This window comes from Penicillium mononematosum, assembly GCF_028829835.1.
Source record: "Penicillium mononematosum strain IBT 11891 chromosome Unknown utg000005l:1.0-9366267.0:1.0-9372171.0, whole genome shotgun sequence".
Lineage (NCBI taxonomy): Eukaryota > Fungi > Ascomycota > Eurotiomycetes > Eurotiales > Aspergillaceae > Penicillium > Penicillium mononematosum.
In genome coordinates, this window is record NW_026643275.1 from 2,983,159 (window position 1) to 3,008,149 (window position 24,991).

Genomic DNA, 24,991 nt, shown 5'->3' on the forward strand with positions numbered 1-24,991 from the left:
CAGTAGACATCCCACTGATCTGCACAACATGGCTTCAGTCGCAAAGGGCAGGCCTTCGCGCCGCTCTGTTCCCCGCCGGAGTTATGTCGTCGAAGATACGTCTGAATCGGAGGACCCCGGAAATGTGACACCAACACCTGATACGCACGATGACGATGACGAGGTGGAGGAGGATTACACACCAGTCCCTAAGAAAGCAAGGAGAGCATCAAGTAAAAGAATGACACTAGATCCTGTGACACCTTCTACTGTGCGCCCTGCCAGCAAGCCCCAAGAAGCGACAACAGATGATTCCGATGCGATGGACACCGATGCAGTGGACACCGACGCGATGGACACTGATGCGATGGACATCGACGAAGAAAATGATGAGAACGACGAGGGCGTTAGTATGGCGTCAAGGGAAGCCGATCCAGAATCTCCGTCCAGTAAAGCGGCGTTGAAAAGAAAAAGTATGGCTCATCCCCGCAAGAGTCACGGCTCAATCACACCCAGGCCGGCACAGGGCTCACTTCCAACTCCAGAGCCATCCCAATCGCCAGAGCCTCAAGAAAGAGCGCACCGATCAAGCGTGCCACCTTTGTCCGATATCACCGAATCCGCCGTGAATCAGTCACCATCGAAACAATTGGAAGAGCCCAAATCTCAGATTTCCATTATAAACCCGAACTCGACAGTGTTGGAGAGGCCTATGGACATTGTGGCCAAGTCCAGAACGCAGGTCCCTCAAGCGCCCGAGGAGCCCGCGGCGCCCAAGCCCCGAATGATTATTGATAACCTTATTCTGACAAACTTCAAGAGTTACGCTGGGCAGCAGATTGTTGGTCCATTCCACGCCTCCTTTTCGTCCGTAGTTGGACCGAACGGCTCCGGAAAGTCCAACGTGATTGACTCGCTCCTATTCGTGTTCGGCTTCCGCGCCAGCAAGATGCGACAGGGCAAAATCTCCGCGCTGATCCATAACTCTGCTCAGTACCCCAATCTCGCATATTGTGAAGTCGAGGTTCATTTCTCCCAAGTCCTCGATTTGCCTGAAGGTGGCCAGCAAGTGGTCCCAGATTCCCAACTGATTGTTTCGCGACGAGCGTTCAAGAATAACACCAGCAAATACTACATGAACAAAAAGGAGACCAATTTCACGGCTGTGACGACCTTCCTCCGTGACCGTGGAATTGATCTTGACCACAAACGGTTCTTGATTTTGCAGGGTGAGGTCGAGTCGATCGCTCAAATGAAGCCAAAAGCCTCCAATGAACACGATGAAGGCCTCTTGGAGTACCTGGAAGATATCATTGGAACTTCCAAATACAAGACACCTATCGATGAAGCGGCAACCGAGCTCGAAGCTCTCAATGACGTATGCGTTGAGAAGAACAACCGTGTCCAACACGTGGAGAAGGAGAAGACGGCCTTGGTGGATAAGAAAGACAAAGCTCTAGCTTATATCCGCGAGGAGAACGAGCTGGCCCAGAAGCAATCAGCGCTCTGTCAGATTTACATAGAGGAGTGTGCTGATAATGTTCGTGTTACGGAAGAGGCCATTCTCCAAATGCAGGAGCTACTCAACATGGAACTCGAGAAACACGAGGGAAATGAATCCGGCATCAAAGAGCTCGAAAAAGCTTACAAAAAGGGTGTCCGTCATTACGAGTCGATAGAGAAGGAGACCCAAAGCTTGCTCAAGGAGATGGCCAAGTACGACAAGGAGTCTGTCAAGTTTGAGGAGAAAAAGAAATTCTTGCTCGGCAAACAGAAGAAGCTAGAGAAGGCCATGCAGACCAGCCGCCTTGCTGCTTCGGAATGTCAGAGCTTGGTCGAGAAGTTTACCTACGACATTGAGAAGAAGACTGCCGAAACGACCCAGTTCGAGAAAGAGATGGTGATAGAAGAGAAGGAACTGAACTCAATTCGTGAGGGGCTCAAAGGCAAGACGCAAGGCCTATCTGATCAGATTGCTGAGAAGCAAAAGTCATTGGAGCCATGGAATGCGAAGATCAATGAAAAACAGTCCGCAGTCGCAGTAGCTCAGAGTGAGCTGGATATCTTGCGTGAGCGGGGCAACGCTGGCACTGTCCTTCTTGAAGAGGCGCAGGCCAAGGTTGTTTCAATCGAAGAGAGTCTGCAAGCCAAACAAAACGATCTCGAAGAGCGACAAGCCCAGAAAGAGACTTTGGAGTCTGAAGTGGAGAAGCTCAAGCACGACTTGAAGAAATACGCTGGTCGTGAGCCCGAGGTTCGTTCGCATATCACAAGTGCCCGTCAAAAAGCAGATGAAGCACGAGTCAGTCTCGCAAGCACACAAAACCGCGGCAGTGTCTTGACTGGATTGATGCGCCTCAAGGAGTCTGGCCGTATCGATGGTTTCCATGGCCGACTTGGTAATCTGGGCACAATTGATGAGAAATATGATGTCGCTATTTCTACAGCTTGTCCTGCTCTCGATAACATGGTGGTGGAGACCGTGGAAGTCGGCCAGCAATGCATCGACTATTTGCGCAAGAACAACCTTGGTCGAGCGAACTTCATTCTTCTTGACCGCCTCCCCGCCGTGATATGGCATCAATCTACACTCCTGAAAGCGTTCCTCGTCTCTTTGATCTTGTTAAGCCGAAGGATCCAAAGTTCGCCCCAGCCTTCTACAGCGTGATGCAGAACACGTTAGTTGCTAAGGATTTGGAGCAGGCGAACCGTATTGCCTATGGTGCTCGCCGCTGGCGAGTTGTGACAGAAGATGGCCAGTTGATTGATGTGTCTGGAACAATGAGCGGTGGTGGCACCCGTGTTGCCCGAGGCGGTATGTCCTCGAAGCAAGTCGCAGACACCACAAAGGAGCAGGTGTCTCGGTTGGAATCAGATCTCGAGGAACTGGAAAAGAAATTCCAGGCCTTCCAGGACAAGCAGCGGAATGTGGAGGCTCAGATGAAGGAAAGGTCGGAAGAAATCCCACGCCTGGAGACTAAGATCCAAAAGATTATGATTGAGATCGACAGCACAAAGCGTAGTCTTGCTGATGCCCAGCGACGCGTAAAGGAGCTTGGCGCACAGCACCAGCCATCTGATTCGGATGAAGCCCAAGTTGCTGCCCTCGAGAAACAGATTGCCAAAGCCCAAAAGGAGATCGCTAAACTCAATGACGAAAAGAGTGGCATCGAGGAAGAGATCCAGACCTTGCAGAGCAAGATCATGGAGGTCGGTGGTGTTCGGCTTCGTGGTCAAAAGGCGAAGGTGGATGGCTTGAAAGAGCAGATTGGCATGCTTGCTGAGGAGATCTCGAACGCAGAGGGGCAGCTGTCCAAGAACGAAAAACTGATCAAAAAGCACACCAAAGCCCGCGATGTTTCAGAGCAGGAGATCGGTCAGATCGCGGAGGAGTTGGAGAAACTGGAAGAAGACGTTGCGAACCAGACCAATGAATCTGCCGACTGGAGACAGAAGGCCGATGAAGCCCAGGAGGTAAGCTATCTAAGATCCACGAGTATGCTGAATTTGCTACTGACCATCTTTAGGCTTTGGAATCTAAAAAGGGCGAATTGAAGGCCATGAAGGATGAGCTTGACGCAAAGGTGGCTGAGCTCAATGAGACAAGAGCTGCTGAGATCGAGATGCGCAATAAACTGGAAGAGAACCAAAAGGCCTTGGCTGAGAACCAAAAGCGCAGTCGTTACTGGGAGGAGAAGCTTTCAAAGCTGACTATCCAGAACATCAGCGATATTGGTGAAGAGCAGGAGCCCATAGAGCTTCAGATGTACACCAAGGACGAGTTAGACGCTATGAACAAGGATTCCCTGAAAGCCGTCATTGCTGCTTTGGAGGAGAAGGTTCAAAATGCCTCTATCGATTTGTCAGTCATCGAGGAATACCGCCGCCGAGCCGCCGAGCATGAATCACGCTCAGCAGATCTGACAACCGCTTTGGCCTCACGAGACGCTGCCAAGGCACGCCTAGACGGGCTTCGATCTTCTCGCCTGAATGGATTCATGGAAGGATTTGGAATTATCTCTTTGCGCCTCAAAGAAATGTACCAGATGATCACCATGGGCGGTAACGCCGAGTTGGAACTCGTTGACTCATTAGACCCTTTCTCGGAAGGCATCTTGTTCTCGGTCATGCCTCCCAAGAAGAGCTGGAAGAACATTGGTAATCTGTCTGGTGGAGAGAAGACTTTGTCCAGTTTGGCGCTAGTCTTCGCTCTTCACCACTACAAGCCTACTCCGCTCTATGTCATGGACGAGATCGATGCCGCCCTGGACTTCCGAAATGTGAGTTGGTCTTGAACCGATTGTGATGAACACATGTGCTAACTCTTTAAAGGTTTCCATCGTTGCCTCGTACATCAAGGAGCGAACGAAGAATGCCCAATTCATTGTCATTTCATTGAGAAACAATATGGTAGGTGCCGTTGATTTTCGTTTCCTAGTCGACTTAGCTAACTTATTCTCTAGTTCGAGCTTGCTGCCCGACTCGTCGGTGTCTACAAGGTCAACCACATGACCAAGAGTGTGACGATCGAGAACCGGGATTATATCACCGGTCGATAATGACTGAAGATGAATACCGTGGGGTTCTTGACTTTCGGCCTCTTGCCTGGTGGATAGCGTTGTATGCTGCTGTTTTTGATGATATCATGGGTTGGGGAGTTTTGGACATTTTTCCTTTTACAATGATGCTCGTGCACTTTAGAAATGAGACTTGAGTACATTTTCCACATATATTTCGTTGTTGGTGTTATAGCACTTGGTATTTACACAAACTCCTCAAATCTGAAGGAATGTGTAATGGATCCCAATCTAGCAATCTAAGATTTAAGATATATATGATATTCAGACCAAGGGGCCATGGTCTAGAACAGAGGTCTCAGCTATGCATGAAAGGGGCAGAGACCATGCAAGGCTTAGGTCACAGCCGAAAAGCCGAACCAGCAGGCGGACCTTTTCCCTGATTTTTGTTTATCCGCATAGATCCTCATCCAAGCTTCCACTAGTTTGCCTAGTGTAGCTGGCATCGGGACTTCAATGTCTAGGTAATATGTACTTTTCTTTCATACTATCTAGGCCCTTGCTGACAACTCATTCGCATGTACAACTTCAAGGGTACCACCTACGGAATCCCTGGAACAATAACGCTGACGGCATCAGATCCTAGCCGTCATGGCAAATGCTCAGGATCTATCAGATATTTTGTCTCATCGTCATGGTTCACGAATCTAAGCATGATCAATAGGAATGACCCTAATCTCCATAACCGGTTTGGAGAGCGGGTACTACGTGTATAGTATTAAGATATATGATAAGTGGCGAAATAACCGGCTCTACCACGATGATGTTATGACGCATGGTGGCACGATTGCATGTGAGCTTGGGAGAATGCGAAGGCGTAGGAGACTGCCCAGGTGGACAGGTTCCGCCTTCGCCCGGACACGTGCGGTTGGACAAGGTTCTCTTGTGTTCCAACCTTGGAAGGTTATCTAGGTAGATCTTCGGATGTATTAGAGCAGGCTAGATAATGTTCCACGCTTGAGCCTGTTCGAGCCGAGCCGCAGATTTATTACTTACGACAGAACAATCGATCCAAATATACTACAACGGTAACTCATTTAGTCTCTCGGACTGTTTCTGGGCATTTATTTACCAGATGGCCTAAGTTACCCGTATTTATTCTCCACATGTCACGATGACAAGACTTTCCATGTCGTGACATGCATACCGCAAATGCATGTGTGTTTGCTGCAAGGCTTGGTACTCCCGGCACAATATCCTCAACTGATAGGATCTGACCTGGGATTACGAGGACAAAGAAAGTAAGCAGCCAATAATGGCACCAGACAAGGATTACTCGAGCTAAATTCCAAGTTTGTGCTGTGTAAAAGAGGAGATCGCTGCTCTTTCAGGCCGCCAAGGCCGACGTCCGCTTGACGTCAGAAGCGGGATGAGAGGAGGTTGGGGCGCAATCGAGAGGGGAATTGTGAGACTCGCTCCCGGTTTTAATAAGATGTGAGGCTCTGGCTTTGATTTCTGTTCTCTTTTCCATCTGCTGTGTGGGTTGTTTGGCCTCAATCACCTATACCAACACTGTTTTGGCTGGAGACAACATCGCATCGCATCGAGACCCACTGCCCTGCATACAATTGCCAGCCACCAGGGACTAATTCCCCGATATCAGACCAAAAGCATTGCTAAATAGAGAGTCTACACTGCAGTTATGGTAAGTGTATATCCATGGTCGTTATTGAAGCCCTCTTCAGTGGCTCATCCAAGCAATACCCGCGCGGGCCGAACAAAGAACCACGGATGACATATTCTGGAACTCATAAAAGCTAACCGTGGAATACTTTCGCTTCTTCAGGCCCCTATAAATTCCATGCTCGAGCCCCGGCAGTCAAGCGGCGAGAGCTGCCCAAGCACAATCTCCGGCGGTGGAATTGCGGGTATCGTTATCGGCTCCATCGCAGGGACCCTCCTCATCCTCTGGCTGTGGCGAATATTCCGACTCCCCGCTGCATGGAGCGGTGGCGATACGCCTGACGTCGGCTACCGGCCTCCAATTACTCGCAGCAGCACGAGTAGCCGCGGAAAGCGACAGCGCCGTCGGCCGTCTGCGACGTACGTCGACTATGTTGAGAAGCCGACTACGGTACGCAGTTCGCGCCGGTATAGGGATCATGATGATTTGCGACGGCCGGCTAAGGTTTATCTGACGGAGCCATGAGCCATGGTGGGGATTATACATGAGAGATGTGGAATGGTCTTGACGTATCAATTGGGACTGGCGTTCGCTATTTTTGTTTTGATGACTTGGAGGAAATGGGTGGATCACGGATGGACACGTTTGACGGAGCCAATGTTAATTATGAGACATGACATACATATGACTGCGCGCTTTTACGACTCGATGAGAAATATTTCTTGGAACGGATTGTCTGGCCTGTGCGTGTGATGCTTTGTATTTGAATTCAGAATCTGATCTGGATGCCAAACCCCCTGAGTTTGGATCCTAGGACATGGTCAATAACAATCTGATTTAGCCCTTGCAATGTACACTGAACATGTGGTTGGATGTCTACATAATCCAGTCGGACAACTTCCTGACGGGTACCTGAGTGGTGAGGGACTGCACGCCTTGGCCTGGTCCAGCGGGACTTGGCTGTGTGTCACCGCCGAGCAGTGGCGTTCGATCGATCAGAATTGCCGAAGTCTCCCCTGATAGAACTCCGAGCCGGCAAGCTAAGTCCATCCAATGGTGATCGCACAAGCAAGCGCCGCACCCGGTATTTCGCCGTTTCGACGAATAAGAGGGCGTAGACGTATAGTTCATTCATTCAGCTAGCATTGTTGGGAGAGTGCATTAACGAGGCAGGTAAGACAGGGGGAGGGCCCACAGGGGAAAAGAAGGAAAAAAGAAAAAGAAAAACTTCCAAGGGTTAGACATCTCCACTCATTCACTGGGGCGGACTTGGCTTCTTGGTGGCTTTGTTATTGGACCCCCCTGAGCGGAGCTGCCTTAAAATTTAGTTTGGTTGCAGGGTTTATGGAACTGAAGGAACTCAGAAAATAGGTTATTGTTATGTACGGAGTACTCAGATGCTATGATTCTCAAAATGTTGTGTCCAAGGGGCACATGCATGATCTGTAGTGTAATCTTGGACTTGTTACCCCGTGGCGATTCTTATCAATTGGGCGTTTGATCTTCATTGCAGCTGTTGTTCCCTCGAATGGCCCAGGCGTGAGCTAAACAACTAGTCTTATCCTGCATTTAAGCCAAGAGATTTCTGCAGATAAAATGAGGAATAACCAATTCCGTTCATAGAGCTGTGTCCCATATGATCCATTTACAGAGTCCATGTACAATACTATATATTGTACAACAGACCTGGTAATATCCGTCTATGTCCTGTTCGATCCAAGGTTATCGGGTTTCTTTGCGATCAGCCAATCGGTGGGTAATCGACAGCCAATCAGCTTCGCCCGCCTAAAAGTAGTTTTAGCAGGAAACACAAGGCAAACCCAAAAGGGTTAAGCATGGCGCACAGGGCCCTTGGGGGGATGGCCCAAAGAGGTTAGTGGCATGCGCCAAAATGGAACCTCCTAACCTAGACCGGCTAGCTAGCAAATTGGACCATACTCCGTAATCTCTGCAGCTTTCCCCTTACGCTCTCCAACGGTGCACACAAAAAATAACCAGGCCCAAAACACCACTAGCCCATAATGCACCGAGTCCACTTTGCGCCTAAATTGGACCGTCGTGGCTGATTCCCCCCCGTTTTCTTAATGTTCCCTTCAACACACACTTAGCTTGCTGCTGGCAGACTGCCTTCCATTCTTTACCGTGCACTCGCACATCCACTCTTTATCGAATCTCGAGTAGTCTCGAGTCCATTCTTTTCTTTTTGGACAGTCCAACAGCAGCATCCTGAGCAATTGTTTATATTCAGCCATGTTTTTCTCTCGCATTGCCATTCTGGCAGCCTTGGCTGGCTATGCCACCGCTCAAACCTCAACCGAGTGTGACCCGACCAAGGAGGACTGTCCTCCCGATCCCGCTTTGGGCACCGAACACTCATGGAACTTCAACACGACTTTGGACGAAAAGATCTGGAAGATGGCCACCGGAACCTACGAGTACGAAGACGATGGAGCCAAGTTCACCCTGCAGAAGGAGGGAGAGTCCACTCTCCTACAGTCCAACTTCTATATTTTCTTCGGTGTCGTCGAAGCTCACGTCAAGATGGCCAAGGGCCAAGGTCTAGTCAGCAGTGTGGTCTTGGAGTCCGACGATCTGGATGAGATCGACTGGGAGTGGGTGGGATACAACACTAGTGAAGTGCAGTCCAACTTCTTTGGCAAGGGTAACGATACTACCTTCGATCGCGGCGGCAAGCACTACGTGCCGAACGCAGACACCGAGTTCCACAACTACACCACATACTGGGACCAGGATATACTCGAATGGTGGATTGACGGCGAGAAGGTTCGCAACCTCACATACAACGATGAGTCCGCCTTGTTTGGCAAGAACTACCCACAGACCCCGTGTCGTGTCCAATTCAGTCTCTGGCCCGCTGGCCGGAAAGATGCCCACAGGGTACTATCGACTGGGCTGGTGGTCTTGTCGACTGGGATACCGCCCCTTTCACCATGACCCTTGGCAAGCTGCGTGTTAAGGATTTCCACTCGGGCAAGGAGTACAGCTACGGCGACCGTACAGGTTCCTGGCAGAGCATCGAGATATTAGAGTAAGTGTGTCCAGACTAGAACCACGCAGGACATGGCTAATAGGACGGAACAGGGGAAACTCGACCGCACTGAACGAACTGAACAAACCAGAGCCCAAGTCTCTGTCAGAGAAGTGGGATGATCTCGGCGAGGGAGCCCACATCGGAGTGTACATTGGCGCCGCCGTCGCCGGTGCGCTTGCTATCGCAGGCTTCCTGTTCTTCTGCCTGCGCCAGCGCCGCAAGGGCCGTCTCGAGAACGCGCTCGGCAACAACCCGGTTCCTCTTAACCGTGCTGAGATGGAGAACTTCCAGAAAGACTGGAGACAGAGCGAGTGGAAGCATAACGGTGGTTACCAGCAGGTCAGCAACTAGCGGGCTTGTCAAGTACAAGCACTAGTAACCCCACGAACTTGCTTTCGGACCTTAATAATGAATAGTTCTGTGATTCCTTTTTCTTTCGTTTCGCGCCGTGCCCGATCTTACAGATTGCCGCCATGACTTCAATCTTGGGCATCTGTGCTGCCTCCGTTCCCTTATTTTGTTGATATCCCCTTTTTGCCCAGGTGATCCTCGGGTCACAATTCCTTTCGTTGGCGTTGTTCCGGCCGCCTTTTGCTTGCAATTTGCTCAATACATCCATGTAAATATATTGCCATATAAAACGGGTTCTCTTTCGGTCTCAATATTTCCCGTTAGCTGGCGTTTAGGACAGAATATTTGCGACTCCGGTGAAGCCACCCGATGACAGCTCATAACTGCAGCACATTACAAATAGTGTGCCACACTTCCAAGGTTGTCTTATGCGCCTCTGGGGTTCTCATGCATGATGATATCACAAACCTGCACACCCCCAAGGGATGTACACATAAGTTCTTGCACAACTAAGATGTCTTCATCTTATAGTTAAGACACGGCCCGAGTAGTCGGGGTCGGGCTCGTTTATGGCCCGGCTGAGATTAGGGTGTTCCCGAATAGGGATACTTCCGAGAGGAATCCCTTAAGGTGTGGATAGAGTGGATTCGGTTATGCCGAGGTCCCCCTTCTAGAAATCCGTATCATCGGGATTCGCGTCAAATCCGACGGGCGGTGCGATAAAAATTGTGGCTGAAGAGATCTCGGCATGGCCGATCGATAGACGGCGATTTGTGATTGGACTTTGACCAATGGCCCGTCGGGCATTTCAACACCGGTGAAACAAATGAAACAAATGGAACGAATGAAATAAATGAAGTTATGAAAATTTGTGCAGTTTCTAAATATGAAAAGCTGTTGGATTACAATATTGTACACTTTAAAAAAGGAACCGAGGTATCTCAGTCGGTGAGGTCACACTTTTTCTCTTTTTATAATTCGGAGCCATCCCGACTTCTATTCTTCCAAATTTGTTCTATTTCATTTCATCATATTTCTACCTGCAGCTCAAAAGTACATTTCCATATATTGTACAATTGCTGACCTGCATTACCACGTGAACCAGGGCCTAGTACATAATCTTCCAAGGTTCCAACCCCGCCATTACGTACTCCAAGCTGTGTTTCATAAAGTCAACACCCATTTATTGAGATTGATTCAAATTATCAAGCGAAAGGCGCTCATTATACGCCATGAGCTCGACCGAACAGGTCCCAATCCCGGGCCCCAAGGGTGTCCCATTCTTGGGGAACGTCTACGACATCGAGCCCGAGTTGCCCTTGCAAAGCTTTGAGCGGATGGCCGATAGCTATGGTATGGATCTAGGCCCTCACGATCAGGGATGTATATGACAAATTGTTGGGCTAATTCCTTCCTGTGTTTATCACTTTTCAGGCCCAATCTATCGCTTGACCACCTTTGGCAGAGCACGAGTATTCGTTAGCTCCCACGAGCTAGTGGACGAAGTGTGTGACGAGGAACGCTTCAGCAAAATGGTCTCCGCTGGTCTGGCTGAGATCCGTAATGGTGTTCATGACGGTCTCTTTACCGCGCATTACCCTGGTGAAGAGAACTGGGCTATTGCGCATCGCATTCTTGTTCCTGCATTCGGTCCGCTGATGATTCGCGGCATGTTCGATGGTCGGTGAACCCTCTTCTGTCGGATTCGAGACCTATGCCCCAGGTAAGGAAATGAATGAGTTTGGCTAACCTTTGCATTTAGAAATGTATGATATTGCCACTCAACTGGTTATGAAATGGGCTCGGATTGGCCCTGCGGCTCCTATCCAGGTTACAGATGACTTCACCCGCTTGACGCTGGATACCATTGCTCTTTGTGCTATGGGCACTCGCTTCAACTCATTCTATCACGATGAAATGCACCCATTCGTCGAGGCAATGGTTGGTTTGCTATCTGTGTCTGGACATCGGGCTCTTAAGCCTGCTTTGCTCAACAACCTTCCCACTTCAGAGAACAACAAGTACTGGAGTGATATTGAGTATCTGCGGAATCTATCCAAGGAATTAGTTGATTCACGGAAGGAGAACCCCGTTGACAAGAAGGATCTTCTCAATGCGCTTATCCTGGGTCGGGACCCGCAGACTGGCCGCGGTATGACAGATGACTCGATTGTAGACAACATGATCACATTCCTCATCGCTGGTAAGTGGAGTCCTGCAACGGACACATTATTTCAGACCTGACTTGGAACTTGATAGGACACGAGACCACCTCCGGCATGTTGTCATTCCTATTCTACCATCTTCTCAAGAACCCCAGCGCATACAGAAAGGCTCAAGACGAAGTCGACCGTGTGATTGGGAAACGCAAGATCACCGTCGATGACATGTCCAAGCTGCCATACATCACCGCTGTGATGCGCGAGACTCTGCGTCTGAACCCCACAGCCCCGATGATTGCCCTGCACCCCCACCCCACTAAGAATAAGGAGAGTCCTGTTACACTTGGAGGTGGCAAATATGTGCTTAATGAGGACGAGACAATTGCGCTCGTACTTACCAAAATGCACCGAGACCCGAAGGTCTACGGCCCCGACGCCGACGAGTTCAAGCCAGAGCGCATGCTCGACGAAAACTTCGAGAAGCTGCCCAAGAATGCATGGAAGCCATTTGGAAATGGCATGCGGGGCTGTATTGGACGGCCGTTCGCATGGCAGGAGGCTCTCCTTGTGGTTGCGATTTTGCTGCAGAACTTTAACTTCCAGATGGACAACCCCAGCTACGATCTCCGCCTTAAGCAGACACTTACCATCAAGCCCAAGGATTTCCACATGAAGGCGACTCTAAGAGACGGACTCGACCCTACTCAACTAAGCACTACTCTCAGTGGCTCTGGTGCCGCGCCCACAGAGACTGGCGCCGCCAGCCGGGATCGCAAGCCCAAGGTCGCACCCGCGGATGGCAAGCTGAAGCCCATGCATGTGTTCTACGGCAGCAACACAGGAACCTGTGAGGCGTTCGCCCGCAGGCTGGCCGATGATGCCGCTGCATACGGTTATGCTGCGCAGACAAACTCTTTGGATTCAGCCATGCAGAATATCCCCAAGAACGACCCTGTTGTCCTTATCTCAGCTTCTTACGAAGGACAGCCTCCGGACAACGCGGCTCACTTCTTCCAATGGCTCAGTGAGCTGAAGGGCAGCGAATTAGAAGGTGTCAACTACGCAGTGTTCGGCTGTGGCCACCATGATTGGTCGTCAACCTTCTACCGTGTCCCCAAGGCCATCGACGAACTAGCCAAGGCCAATGGGGCCAACAAGCTCTGTGACATTGGTCTTGCTGACGCAGCAAACTCAGACATGTTCACCGATTTCGATGGCTGGGGCGAGACTTCATTCTGGCCGGGCGTGATGGCTAAATTCGGCGGAGCTAGCCCTGAACCCGCCGCCAAGCCGAAGTCTTCATTGCAGGTCGAAGTGAGCTCGGGTATGCGCGCATCCACCCTGGGTCTCCAGCTCGAAGAGGGATTCGTCATCGAGAACCAGCTCCTTACGCCGCCCGGAGCCCCAGCTAAACGAGTAGTCAAGTTTAAGCTGCCGTCAGACATGACCTACCAGTGCGGTGATTACCTCGCAGTGCTACCCGTGAACCCAAGCCCAGTCGTCCGTCGCGCAATCCGCCGCTTCGACCTTCCTTGGGACGCCGTGCTCAAAGTCCAGAAGCCCTCAGGCTCAACATCCTCCCCCTCGATCCCCATCGACACGCCGATCTCAGCCTTCGAGCTCCTATCCACCTACATCGAGCTATCACAACCCGCATCGAAGCGCGATCTCAATGTCCTAGCCGACGCCGCCATCTCAGACGCGGAACTCCAAGCCGAACTACGCTATCTCGCATCCAGCCCCAGCCGCTTCACCGAAGAAATCGTCAAGAAGCGCGTCAGCCCGCTGGATCTGCTAATCCGCTATCCATCAATCAAGCTACCGATCGGCGACTTCCTCGCCATGCTCCCACCAATGCGCGTGCGACAATACTCCATCTCCTCGTCACCACTCGTCGATCCATCCGAGTGCTCGATAACCTTCACCGTCCTCAGCGCTCCCGCCCTCGCCAACGCCACCCCAGAAGGCAGCGAAAGCATCGAACAATACCTGGGTGTTGCATCCAACTACCTCTCCGAGCTCCAAGCCGGTGAACGCGCACACATCACCGTCCGCCCCTCGCACTCAGGCTTCAAGCCGCCCATGGATCTCGAAACACCGATGATCATGGCCTGCGCGGGTAGTGGGCTCGCACCATTCCGCGGATTCGTCATGGACCGCGCGGAGAAGATCCGCGGCCGCCGCAGCTCGCCTGACTCAGATGAACTCCATGAAAACGGGGCTTTCAAGCCTGCAAAGGCGGTGTTGTACATTGGCTGCCGCACGAAGGGTCAGGATGATATCCACGCTGTTGAACTTGCGGAGTGGGCTGCGCTCGGCGCTGTCGATGTCCGCTGGGCGTATAGTCGTCCCGCTGATGGAAGCAAGGGACAGCATGTTCAGGATGCCATGCTTGATGACCGTGAAGAGCTGGTGAAGCTGTTTGATGAAGGTGCGAATGTTTATGTTTGCGGTAGTACCGGTGTTGGTGCTGGTATTCGCGACGCTTGCAAACAGATGTATCTCGAGAGGCGTCGTGCGGTGCACGCTGAGCTTAGGGAGAAGGGGGAGACTCCGCCAGGTGCTGATCTTGAGGAGGATCAGGCTGCTGAGCAGTTCTTTGATAATTTGCGGACGAAGGAGCGTTATGCTACCGATGTGTTTACTTAGTTTAGCGGCTTTTTTACGTCTTGGATTTGGTTTCGTTTGTATTATCATCATTCGCCATTTACAAATTGCATAATATCTTGTTATTTCTCCTAGCCATGCTGCACATGAGGCTGATTTCACTTATATTAGTTCAACGGTTCTAACCTTGGGATTAATTAACTAACTAACTAACTTATAAAAAGTTGAACTGGTTGATGGCCTGATTCACGAGGCATGAAATATCAACCAATCAGAATGCTGTTCCTGAAGAGCCCCACGGGGAATTTGCACGTGACCGTAAAACTCCAACGCCGCCAGCCAATCAGATCAACGGCCGAGGTGCCAGGCAATGGGCCCGGGGAGGAAGATAGAAACTTTCAGTTTCGAGTGTCTGGGCATGTTCAATTTGGCATTGATGTGTTAAAGGAAATTTCCATTTACATACGAGCCTGATCTGGGCAATCTCATACATTATACCCGAAACCCTCATTGGACGCCAATGCCAAATTTGCGCCAAAACAGAGTTGGATGGCGTGATAGAGTCAAACATTTGCACCCCAGATATTCCCATTTTTGAGCCGCTCGGCCGAGACAGCATTGAACATAAGAGCGACTACCTAGGTATATACCCAAACTCTCAAACACCCATAATACCACACCATGCCACAGATCAAGAGCATAGCCGTCATCGGGGCGGGCCCAGCTGGCGCCATTACAGTCGACGCACTAGCACAAGAGAAAACATTCGACGTCATCCGCGTATTCGAAAGACAAGAGAAGGCCGGCGGATGCTGGTATGTCACTTTAATATCTTCACCAATTCCCAACTAACAAACAACAGGGTATCAAGAGACGACGAGCCGCCTCAGGAGTTAGACTTTGACGGTCTATCTGCGCGAACAGCAGATGCGCCTCTCGAAATCCCCGAGGGGCTCCCGTGCCGGACGCCCGTAGTCTCCCAGGACAGATTCATGGACTCGCCCGTGTACCCGACGCTGGAGACTAACGTGAACGCGGCGGCCATGTCGTTCTCTCAAGAGGAGATCCCTGTAGTTCGGTCCCAGTGGTCGATTGAGCGTCATGGGGCAGATACGCCTTTCAGACACCATTCGGTTATCAGGAAGTATATTGAAGACCTGTTTAACCGGAGGGGGTATCAGGATCTTGTTCAGTACAACACTACCGTTGAGCGCGCGATCAAAGATCCTAGTAGCCAGAAATGGGTGCTTACATTCCGCCGGACGGAAGTTCTCGATGGTGTCAAGTCGGATTACTGGTGGTCTGAGGAGTATGATGCAGTTGTGGTGGCTTCGGGACATTACGCAGTGCCGTTTATTCCTGCGATTCCCGGTTTGAAGGAGTTTGCTGCGCGGTATCCCGGTAGTGTTCAGCATACGAAGCATTACCGGGGACCTGAGAAATATCGGGGAAAGGTAAATGATGTTTCCATCATGGCAGTTTTAATATCTGCTTACACGTCGCAGAAAGTCATCACCGTCGGAGCGTCTGTTTCTGCCGCGGATACGGCAGTGAGTCTGGTCGATAGTGCGCAGACACCAGTCGTTGCTGTGGTTCGAGGTCGCTACAACGCTTATTTCGGAGATCTCGCTTTCCAGCACCCGAAGATCCAGCGTCGCCCGCCAATCTCACACATTACGAGTAATGATCAAGGCGAACGGACGGTCCATTTCGAAGACGGCACCTCTGAGACTGGAGTCGACCATGTGATTTTTGGAACTGGCTTTAGCTGGACTTTGCCTTTCTTGCCTCAGGTTGCCACGCGGAACAATCGCGTGCCGGATCTCTACCAACACGTCTTTTACAGACATGATCCATCATTGGTGTTTGTCGGCGCTGTAAGTCTACCCAGCCAGAAAACAAACATCCGGAAAGAAAGCTAACAAAATACCCTCAGGTTGGTGCTGGCTTGACCTTCAAAGTTTTTGAATGGCAAGCCGTCGCTGCGGCGCGTGTTCTAGCCGGCAAAGCAAACCTGCCCTCGATCGCCGAACAGGAAAAATGGGAAACCGACCGTATAGCACAGAAGAGCGACGGCCCAGGCTTCACAGTCCTCAACCCCGAATTCGAGCCCTACTTCGAGGGCCTCCGACAACTTGCGGGGGAACCTCGTGGCACGGGACGACGGCTACCTCGGTTCGAGCAGAAATGGCTCTCTGATTTCGACGAAGGGCACGAGCGCAGGAAGAAGATGTGGCGACGAGCCAATCAAGCGGCTCGATTGTAAATCTGACCCGTAAGGGTTGTTGGTTATTGGGATTAAGGAGTTCCCCCTAGTCCGTAGATAGAAAGACATGCAGTATACAATATACAATATAGATCACAAAACAAATAGCCAAGCAAGGAGCGGATTATCAGTTCCCACTTACGGCTTTTGACTCATGTTCGCAGTTAAAATCAAATTACAATGGGGGCTAAAAGGGATCAACGAATTGAGTCCAGTGCAGCTGGATAGTTCTGACTCCACTTCTTCAAATATCCCCAATAGTCAAGTCAATACCGGCTTGGCACTTTTCCAGTTCAGGAGTTAAAAAAGACGGGGATATTAAGATCTTCGTACATATACTCTTAAATCCCCTGTTCTTTTTCTCTACAACATAAACTCTCCCGACTATCCCTTCCGTCTCCGTTGTCGAATGGTCTCGCCGAACCATCTCATTCTCCCCACGAACCGCGATCGACACATCCCACAAAATATCAAAATTCCTCTTTTCGCGACGCGTCAATAATTCACCGGATCACCCGACACACAAAAAGAACACAATGACACCTCCCATAAACACCAATTTCACACAGCCGGCCGAGTGCTACAACTCGCGCGACGCGGTGCCCGCCTCCATGCCCTCCAACATCCAATATTATAACCAGGTCCCGCTGTACCAGACCAAAAGTCCAAACAGAGATATGAAGGCTGTTTTGCAGTCTTGTTGTTCGAACGGGGTGTGGATTTACGAGGATCCGGATCCTTGTACGGCTGTTTGTGATTCGCGTTCTTCGGCTGAGGCTAAGAAGACGATGTACTGCTTGAATGCTCAGTCGGTTGTATATGGGACTAAAACGGAGAAGAGTTCTGCGACAGTTAGGCGTCCGATGGGTTGGGTGTCTTTGATGGTTGGGGGATTGGTTTTGTCGGGGATGTTTATTTGATGGGATTTGGGGGTTGGTTTTTGCATTTTGAGATACCCATTTGTGATTTTGGAGTTGAGATGGATATTGGAATGTTAATATAAGAGAATTCTGGAGATATATTCAAATTAATATGGCCCCGGCGAAGTTAATCCATCGAAAAGCCTTGCCAAGTTCCCAATTAACTTGGCAATTGCAACTGATGCACTGGCGTGTCAAGTCAATAAGTGCTTCCTTATGATGTAAAGCCAGATGACGGAGTCGAGTATGCAATAAATTGAACTGAATATACTAGCGAATCTGCATGAAGTAGCTCATGTAATTCTAATGGGATTCGTAAGTTCCTCAAGTGATAAGAATTAATAGTATTTCTGAGGTGTTCAGCAGATGGTTCGCGATATACCATATCCTACCTATGCAATGGACCTGTGCCTCGGGTGTTAGACGAACCCCATTTAGCCTATTCTCTATACAATCCAACACGAAAATACCCGATGTCAGGTACACATTGGCCACGGAGCATCTCCGACCCCACGTTATCCCCGCCATATCCAAGGTAACCGTCACATCCCAGGACACATACAAAACAAAATCTACCCAATTCACAAGCCTCGCTACCCCAAACCAATCCTATCACCAACAAACCCACACAATGGACTCCGTCAAAGGCAAAGTATACGCCGTAACCGGCCTAGGCGGGATCGGCCTCGCCGTAGCCCGCCAACTACACTCACAAGGCGCCCTCCTCTCTCTCGCCGACCTAAGCGAAAAAGTCCTCTCGACAGCGCGGCAGACCATCGAGACCGAATTCGGTTCCGCAACAGCCTCAACAATCACAACAACCGTGCTGGACATCAGCAATGCAAGCGCCGTACAAGACTGGATCGCCGATACGGTCTCGCATTTCGGCAGACTAGATGGTGCGGCGAACATGGCTGGCACGATCGGCAAACAACACGGCACTGGTAGATTCGTTGACCAGGATGATGCGGAGTGGGATATGTTGATGCGTGTCAATGTTACCGGGTTGATGTATTGTTTGCGCGCGCAGCTGAGAGCCATTATGGAGACTGCGCCTGGGGGCAAGGGGAGTATTGTTAATGCGTCGAGTATTCAGGGAATTAAGGGGTTTGCGTTGCATGCTGCGTATTCGACTACCAAGCATGCTGTTTCTGGGTTGACGAAGTCGGTTTCGAAGGAGGTTGGGCCTGATATTAGGGTTAATGCTGTTGCGCCGTGAGTATTGAGTATTTGTGTTCAATTGTTTGGTGGACTTGACTGATGGGTTATGTTAGTGGTTCTATTCAGACGCCTTTGCTTGACATGGCGAAGGAAATCCAGGGTGGGATCACTATGCCGCCGGCTAGTATCCCGCGCATCGGGACGGGCGAGGAGGTGGCTCAGACGGTTGTTTTCTTGCTCAGTGACGCTTCGTCGTATACGACTGGACAGGTTCTTAGTGTGGATGGTGGGTGGGAATAAGTTTGTGGTTTCAATGGCATGTAGCGTGGTGATGGTTAGGGCATGAATTGTTGGGTTTAGCGCCATGGCTTTGTATGCCAATGATATCCATTGATGAGGATAGAATGCAATGCTCGCTAGATGATAGACATAATCCTGGGAATCCAATAGAACGCCACCGCCATGGTATAGAATCGCTGAATAACACGAAGAAAAAGAAACATGAAGGTATCGATGCGAGGAATTGCTATTGCCATATGCACAGCCATAGACCTATAGCCAGGTGTCAGCATAAAAAACATAAACATTGAAATTCTCCTCTTACCGGAAACGATTGCCAGATAAGCCCAGCCAGGAGGTCCATAACCGAAGGCGTTATTGGCTGTGGCATTTTGGCCCTCAACAGCCACTGGCCACCCATCCTCATATTTCAGATAGTTCCAGCCGAGCTGAGCTTCCTGCGAGAACGGTCAGTTCAAATGCCAATTCGAGAACAAAAACAAAAAACAAAACAAAGACTCACCCCATGCTTAAATCCACCCCGAAGTATTCAAATAATGATAGTAGAGAATATCCGGCATGGAATCATTATTCCCAGGCAAGACCCCCAGACCACCAGGTGCATACACAGCTCCATGATTCGAGCCATAAACCACCGTACCACCACCATCAAGCAAAGACTTCCCCTTCTGATCCTCAAACGGCCCACGCACACTCCTCGACCTCCCAACCCGAATACTATACTCCTTCCCACGCTCCGGGAACCCATTCTTGAAATTACAACAGTTCCCATGACTAAACCAAGCATAATAAAACCCATCCCGAAAACTAACCCACACCCCCTCCTCAGGCTTCGACTTCGCCCGCGGGATAAAAGTCAACTGCACCGCATCCGGCGCCCCAGCATCCTGAACAGAAAGCAAATCATCCTCCAGCGGCACCTGCCAGATATCATGCCAGAAGCTGCCGTAGTTGAGATACGCCTGTCCGGAATCCCGGTCGAAAATCACAGACGCGTCGATGGCGTTCGTGATCGTGTACGGCCACACATCGGAGCCAGCGCCGGTGCCTGTGTTAATGAGTACACCGTGGTCCGTCCAGGGACTGCCGTCAAGGGATGTTGTTGTCGCGACGCCAATCGCGCTGTCGCGTGACCCTTTCGCGCTCACGGTGTAGTAGCAGTAGAATGTGCCGTCTTTTTCGATTGTTGTTGGTGCCCAGGGTCGGGTGCGGTTGGTTTTGGGGATTATGCTGTCGCCGCCCAGGACTGTGCCGAGCTTTTCCCATGGGCCGGAGACGTTGGCTGATTTGAAGATTGGGATGTTGACACCGCCTTTGAAGAGGTAGTATTGCTCGTTGTGGAGGATTATGTTGGGATCGTGGACTGGGATGTTGCCTGGGTTTGCGAGTGGGAATTTTTTCGTTGTTTGGTATACTTGTTTCGCGCTTTCCGCCCTGGCTTGGGATGGGATGGCTCCCAGTGGGGCTGCGATCGCGAGGATTATTGATAGGAGTAGGATGTGGTGCATTGTGGTGGTTACATTGGAGTAAATGCGTGGATTGTATGTGGGGGGATTGGCCTGGCTGGCCTTGGGATTTCATCAAATCGTGATACGCATGGCTCTTCTTTCTTTCTTTAATGGATATCAGAGTGGTCAATGCAGTGGATAGGGGAAGCGAGGGAGAAACACATGGTATAAATATGCAAGTGGCAAGGGAAAAGAAAAGAAAAAAGAAAACAGCACAGCCCGCGAGCCTCATGTTAGTTCGAAAGTCAAGTGTTTTGGTTTTAGGCGGCTACATAGATCTATATTTGGAATGGTACCTAAGAGGTACCTGGCTCACGGCAATTTTCCGCTTTGTACCGTGGTACCCTCAGGTACTAGACCCGCTTGTCTCAGATCAAAGTTCGCCAGGATTGGCTTTAGGTTGAATTTCATGTTTATTATTGTGGCTTTTATTTCTTCCAAGGTTATATCTGTCGTGGCTTCGCCTTGTTCTTGCGAAAGATACTGCGATATGACCTACAAGTGTTGTAGGTGACAGCAAATCCAGTCGATCATTGCATATCGTTCCCACCTTGGAATAGCCTAACGTGACGATCAATCAGGCTTCGCGCTCTAAGGTAAGGCTCTTCAAAGCAATGCACAACTGTCAAACTAGAGAAAAAACAGTTGCATGTAAGACTCGGCACTTGCGAGTAAGGGCCAAATAACGATCCGTGCTAAGCGTGTTGTTCCTGTTCTTTTGACCTGCATCCCCCCTTGCATCCCGTCAATCCTGATATCTCCGATCATGATCTCATGGTGGACCCGACCGAGTCACAACATTCATGATTACGCAACGGACTATCAATGGCCGCATTGCGATAACTAGTTTTTATGTACTATGGGTATTCAGCTAGAAGGTTCTATGTACAACGCTAGAGGCATAGCAAATGCAGAAAGACAAATATCCTACAATGTCAGTACAAAAAGTCAACACCTGCTCGAACCGCTCTGCTCAACAGGGAAACGTCATGCTTGTCAGATCTTCCCAATCGAAGATCTCCAAGAAAGGATCGAACTCGCCAGGCGGCTGGGAACTCAGTTAGCAAAGACGCAAGAGCCAAGGAGAACATGCAACTCACTATGGCGCCAGGCTGCGGCGACGGATGCATCCCATTGGGATCAAATTCGGGCTGCATCACTGGTGCCATTGTTGGAGCCGCCATAAAGGCAGCTACCTGGTTGTTCTTGAAATTGCCCATCCCCTTGTCGCCGAGGTGGTCGCAGTGCATGTGTCGAGAGAAGAGAATCTGCGCAAATGACAGGACTCGCTCGACAACTTGTTGCTTGTATATAGCTGCCTGTGACGGCCAGAGTCGGGATTTGACTAGTGCGACGATCGTTGAGAGGAAATAATAGTCCTTTGCTCCCTTGGTCATCAAAAGGGAGCGCTCTTCCAGTGCGATCAGGGCTGTTTCTACGAGCGATATGAGCGATTCGGGGATACCGGGTATATTATGGAGGACGAAGGTCGAGGAGGTGGGATAGGAGGGGGAGCTGCAAGTTATCAGTGGAAGCTCTGATAGTGAAGTACCGAATATTAGGAAAAACTTACAGGTGTCGAATTCGGTTGTGTGTAGCACTTGGCAAATGGAAATGTAGGCTTGGATAGTCCATTCGCCAAGCATACATAACGAGAGCGTTCGCGAGATCTGGTGTAACCGGCCCTGGGTTGACAGTATTCTGGTTGCGGCATCCATGCGAGTACGCGCGGAGGGAGCAAAGAGTGATTCTCGTCGTGCTTCAATGGCAAAAGGGGTGTGGACAGACAGTAAAGACTGGCAAAGCTTAGTCTCGATCAATCCTTTCCACAACATTACTTTGCGTTGGGCGACGATGTCGTTGGGGTCTGGTGCCACCCATGCAGGAATCCGAGAAAGATGCCGGTTGAGCTCACTGTCCAGGCGCTGAATATCCTCGTATCGACAGCTGATCCGTGGCGAATGCATGAGAGAACATGCTTGAAGGCGGAGAGGTAACGAGCGACTCAGGATAGACTGGAACGATGAGTCGGTAACTTCGCTCAATGGCCGGCTTTCGGGAACTTCGGTGCTGTTCTCGTGGATCTCGTCATCGTAGATGTTCATCCCCGGAGCTGCATCATAGTCGAAGCTTTGTACTGACGGTGGCATTCCCCTGTCAAGAGCAACTTGTATGTCCAGTTCCACAATGGTTGTCCACAGTCGCCGTCGCATTTCTTTGTTGAATACAGAGATCCGTGCGTATCGGCTTGGGTCGCGATGGTACCCTGCCATCATTGCTTGCTTGACCAATGTACTTGTTGCGAGCCAAGCCTGGCTACGTCTCATTCCGTGAGCATTGCGCGCTAAAATCAACAGAATAGAGAGTCGCATTGATGTGATCTCTGGACGCTTAGTGTGAAGATTCTCAATCCATTTCCCTGCATGGAGCGTCCACTCCACTGCAGACTGGCACTTGAGTTCGCCCGAACTTTTTGACTGCAGACTAGCAAAATCCGCAAGGTTCCACGCGCAAGCAAGGACCAACAGTACCTGAACTGTAAAGCCAGCAGATATTGAGGCCGGGCTGTCTCGCATGGCCCAGAATTGGTCAAGCTCTCGTAAGAAGGATGGAACATGAAGAATGCGGTGAGTGGATTCGATATAAGTGATATACAACCCAACAAGCTCATCGACCACACCGCGCGAGGGCAGCATGCTAATTAGCGAAGCCGTCGTAGGGTCGGGGAAGGGCCTGCTGAGCACCATATGTTTCAATAGCCCGCGCTTAACCCTTCTCAGGTCCGGCTGAAGTTGCGCGAAGATCGGGGTAGAAAGCTTGATCTCTTCCGCAAAAGATTTTATATCCGGAAACTACGAATATGTCAGCCTCCGTATTGTGATTGCCATTGTTGGCAATTGGAACCTAAAGGGCAGGAGCAGACCTGTGCTACTAAACTGGCAAAGATGCCCGATCCACTAAACCGCGTTTGAGTTTCACGGCCCCTCATCATCATGCGAGGAGCAAGGTCGAGCTGGTCCGTAGGTAACAACGGGTCCTCTTCTTCATCAATGTGCTCATCGTCGGCCTGCGACGGAGCTTGCATTTCCCGCTCAGCCGGCGCCGGACGCTTCGGACGCTGTAAAACACCCACGTTCACGTAGGGTTCCTGATTGACAGCAGCCTTAGGAGCCCCGAGAACAGTCTCCAAAAAGCAGTCCTTCCGCTCTTTGTCGTGTGGTCGACTTCTATATGGCGGTGCAAGAGCATGTCCCGTAAGACCATGATAATTGTGATGCATTGGACCGCCGGCCATAGCCAGACGAGGTGTATCACTAGTGGGGAAAGGTTCCGACCGAGTTGACACTGGAGGTATTCCCGAGTCCGGAGGTGTCTCGATTGGGGTATCTCTAGGCATAGATAATGCAGACCCTCGGTCGGCAGCAAATGCCGTAGTCGGAACAGTAGTGGGCTGCTGCCATAAAAAGCCATCCTCATATGTGCATTTGCTCGGAGTTCTGCTCTTTAAACAGCGACTGCAAGTGGGATACTCGCGATCACATCGCAACTTGCGCGTGCGACACTGCGTGCACGCCATTGTGCGGCGGCGACGCTTGCGCACGCGCTCGGGTTGGACATTCCCTTGAACATCCATACACTCGTTAGAGACAAGCTATATTGTATAGGAAGGATCTTACGTCCGAGATGTGGAAGTTCTGGGAATTGGCTTCTCCGGCTTACGTGGTCCCGCTCGTGGGACCCAATGTGGAAAGTCTGACCGAAGTCCCTTTTTTTTTTTTGGTTCTTTTGTTCCTTTCCTTAATCTATCACTTGAATGACAAAGGAATAAGGGGATTTATATTCTTTTCTTGTTTATTGAGGACCATCCTGTATATTATATTTCGGGTCTATCTCTCCAGGCCCACAAAGTCCACGTCCCGAGGGTTCCGTGAACAAACTGGACCCCTGTTAAGGCGCTCGGCATGCGCTCACTTTAGCTCAGTGACATGGGCCTATCTTCCCGGCTGACACATTTCGGGACTGAAAATCTTCCAACCGGAAATTATTCAAGCATTGCAAATGGGTAACTACATCCGTTGGCAATCTCTAGGCAATGACACGCGGTAATCCCGATGTGTTGGTCCGGTTTCGAATCACGAGAATCGCCATCACCAAGGTCGATATCAACAGTGTCCCTATATGTTGTACGCGTGGGACCCGATTCCCTTCCTCTGGTCGCCATGCTCATACGAGTAACCATGCAGTATACCGTGTGCAGATGTTTCATCTCATTGTTACTCATACAATGGGACTGTATAAGCCTGGGAGACACCCGATGCCCATGTTTGATCGGTTTCAAAGTCCGTTACACCAGTACTGCCTTTTTCGGTCGCATATGCCCTTCTATTTCTGCTCTAAATACGATTTTCGATGCAGTAGAAGGTAGAAGCAAAGGTGGCGATGTTCATACCGTCTTTTGTCTCGCAATCTCACTGACAGTGCAG

At 50.4% G+C, this 24,991-nt stretch overlaps 9 protein-coding genes across 9 annotated transcripts; 7 read left to right on the plus strand and 2 right to left on the minus strand.

Annotated features, from left to right (window-relative positions):
- Positions 1-28: 28 nt before the first annotated feature.
- Positions 29-4,538, plus strand: smc4 (condensin subunit SMC4; the record flags this gene model as incomplete). The annotated part of the gene is made up of 5 exons (XM_057295999.1): positions 29-2,548; positions 2,608-3,453; positions 3,507-4,259; positions 4,312-4,389; positions 4,443-4,538. The coding sequence occupies 5 exons, from the start codon at positions 29-31 to the stop codon at positions 4,536-4,538; spliced, it is 4,293 nt and encodes a 1,430-aa protein (XP_057143881.1).
- A 1,660-nt stretch (positions 4,539-6,198) lies between these two features.
- N7519_009227 (uncharacterized protein) lies at positions 6,199-6,705 on the plus strand (the record flags this gene model as incomplete). Its single annotated transcript, XM_057296000.1, has 2 exons — positions 6,199-6,201; positions 6,343-6,705. The coding sequence occupies 2 exons, from the start codon at positions 6,199-6,201 to the stop codon at positions 6,703-6,705; spliced, it is 366 nt and encodes a 121-aa protein (XP_057143882.1).
- Positions 6,706-8,430: 1,725 nt separating this feature from the next.
- On the plus strand, positions 8,431-9,583 carry N7519_009228 (glycoside hydrolase family 16 protein; the record flags this gene model as incomplete). The annotated part of the gene is given in 3 exon segments (XM_057296001.1): positions 8,431-9,033; positions 9,045-9,229; positions 9,283-9,583. 3 exon segments carry the CDS (start codon positions 8,431-8,433, stop codon positions 9,581-9,583), a joined length of 1,089 nt encoding a protein of 362 aa, XP_057143883.1.
- A 1,232-nt stretch (positions 9,584-10,815) lies between these two features.
- On the plus strand, positions 10,816-14,394 carry N7519_009229 (bifunctional cytochrome P450/NADPH--P450 reductase; the record flags this gene model as incomplete). Its single annotated transcript, XM_057296002.1, has 4 exons — positions 10,816-10,936; positions 11,018-11,263; positions 11,346-11,786; positions 11,843-14,394. The coding sequence occupies 4 exons, from the start codon at positions 10,816-10,818 to the stop codon at positions 14,392-14,394; spliced, it is 3,360 nt and encodes a 1,119-aa protein (XP_057143884.1).
- A 639-nt stretch (positions 14,395-15,033) lies between these two features.
- On the plus strand, positions 15,034-16,618 carry N7519_009230 (uncharacterized protein; the record flags this gene model as incomplete). Its single annotated transcript, XM_057296003.1, has 3 exons — positions 15,034-15,167; positions 15,215-16,229; positions 16,289-16,618. 3 exons carry the CDS (start codon positions 15,034-15,036, stop codon positions 16,616-16,618), a joined length of 1,479 nt encoding a protein of 492 aa, XP_057143885.1.
- Positions 16,619-17,154: 536 nt separating this feature from the next.
- On the plus strand, positions 17,155-17,538 carry N7519_009231 (uncharacterized protein; the record flags this gene model as incomplete). Its single annotated transcript, XM_057296004.1, has 1 exon — positions 17,155-17,538. One exon carries the CDS (start codon positions 17,155-17,157, stop codon positions 17,536-17,538), a length of 384 nt encoding a protein of 127 aa, XP_057143886.1.
- Positions 17,539-18,169: 631 nt separating this feature from the next.
- N7519_009232 (SDR family NAD(P)-dependent oxidoreductase) lies at positions 18,170-18,999 on the plus strand (the record flags this gene model as incomplete). Its single annotated transcript, XM_057296005.1, has 2 exons — positions 18,170-18,753; positions 18,813-18,999. 2 exons carry the CDS (start codon positions 18,170-18,172, stop codon positions 18,997-18,999), a joined length of 771 nt encoding a protein of 256 aa, XP_057143887.1.
- A 226-nt stretch (positions 19,000-19,225) lies between these two features.
- Positions 19,226-20,507, minus strand: N7519_009233 (uncharacterized protein; the record flags this gene model as incomplete). Its single annotated transcript, XM_057296006.1, has 3 exons — positions 19,226-19,251; positions 19,304-19,432; positions 19,640-20,507. The coding sequence occupies 3 exons, from the start codon at positions 20,505-20,507 to the stop codon at positions 19,226-19,228; spliced, it is 1,023 nt and encodes a 340-aa protein (XP_057143888.1).
- A 973-nt stretch (positions 20,508-21,480) lies between these two features.
- Positions 21,481-24,141, minus strand: N7519_009234 (putative C6 transcription factor; the record flags this gene model as incomplete). Its single annotated transcript, XM_057296007.1, has 3 exons — positions 21,481-21,555; positions 21,608-23,359; positions 23,431-24,141. 3 exons carry the CDS (start codon positions 24,139-24,141, stop codon positions 21,481-21,483), a joined length of 2,538 nt encoding a protein of 845 aa, XP_057143889.1.
- Between the last annotated feature and the right edge of the window lie 850 nt (positions 24,142-24,991).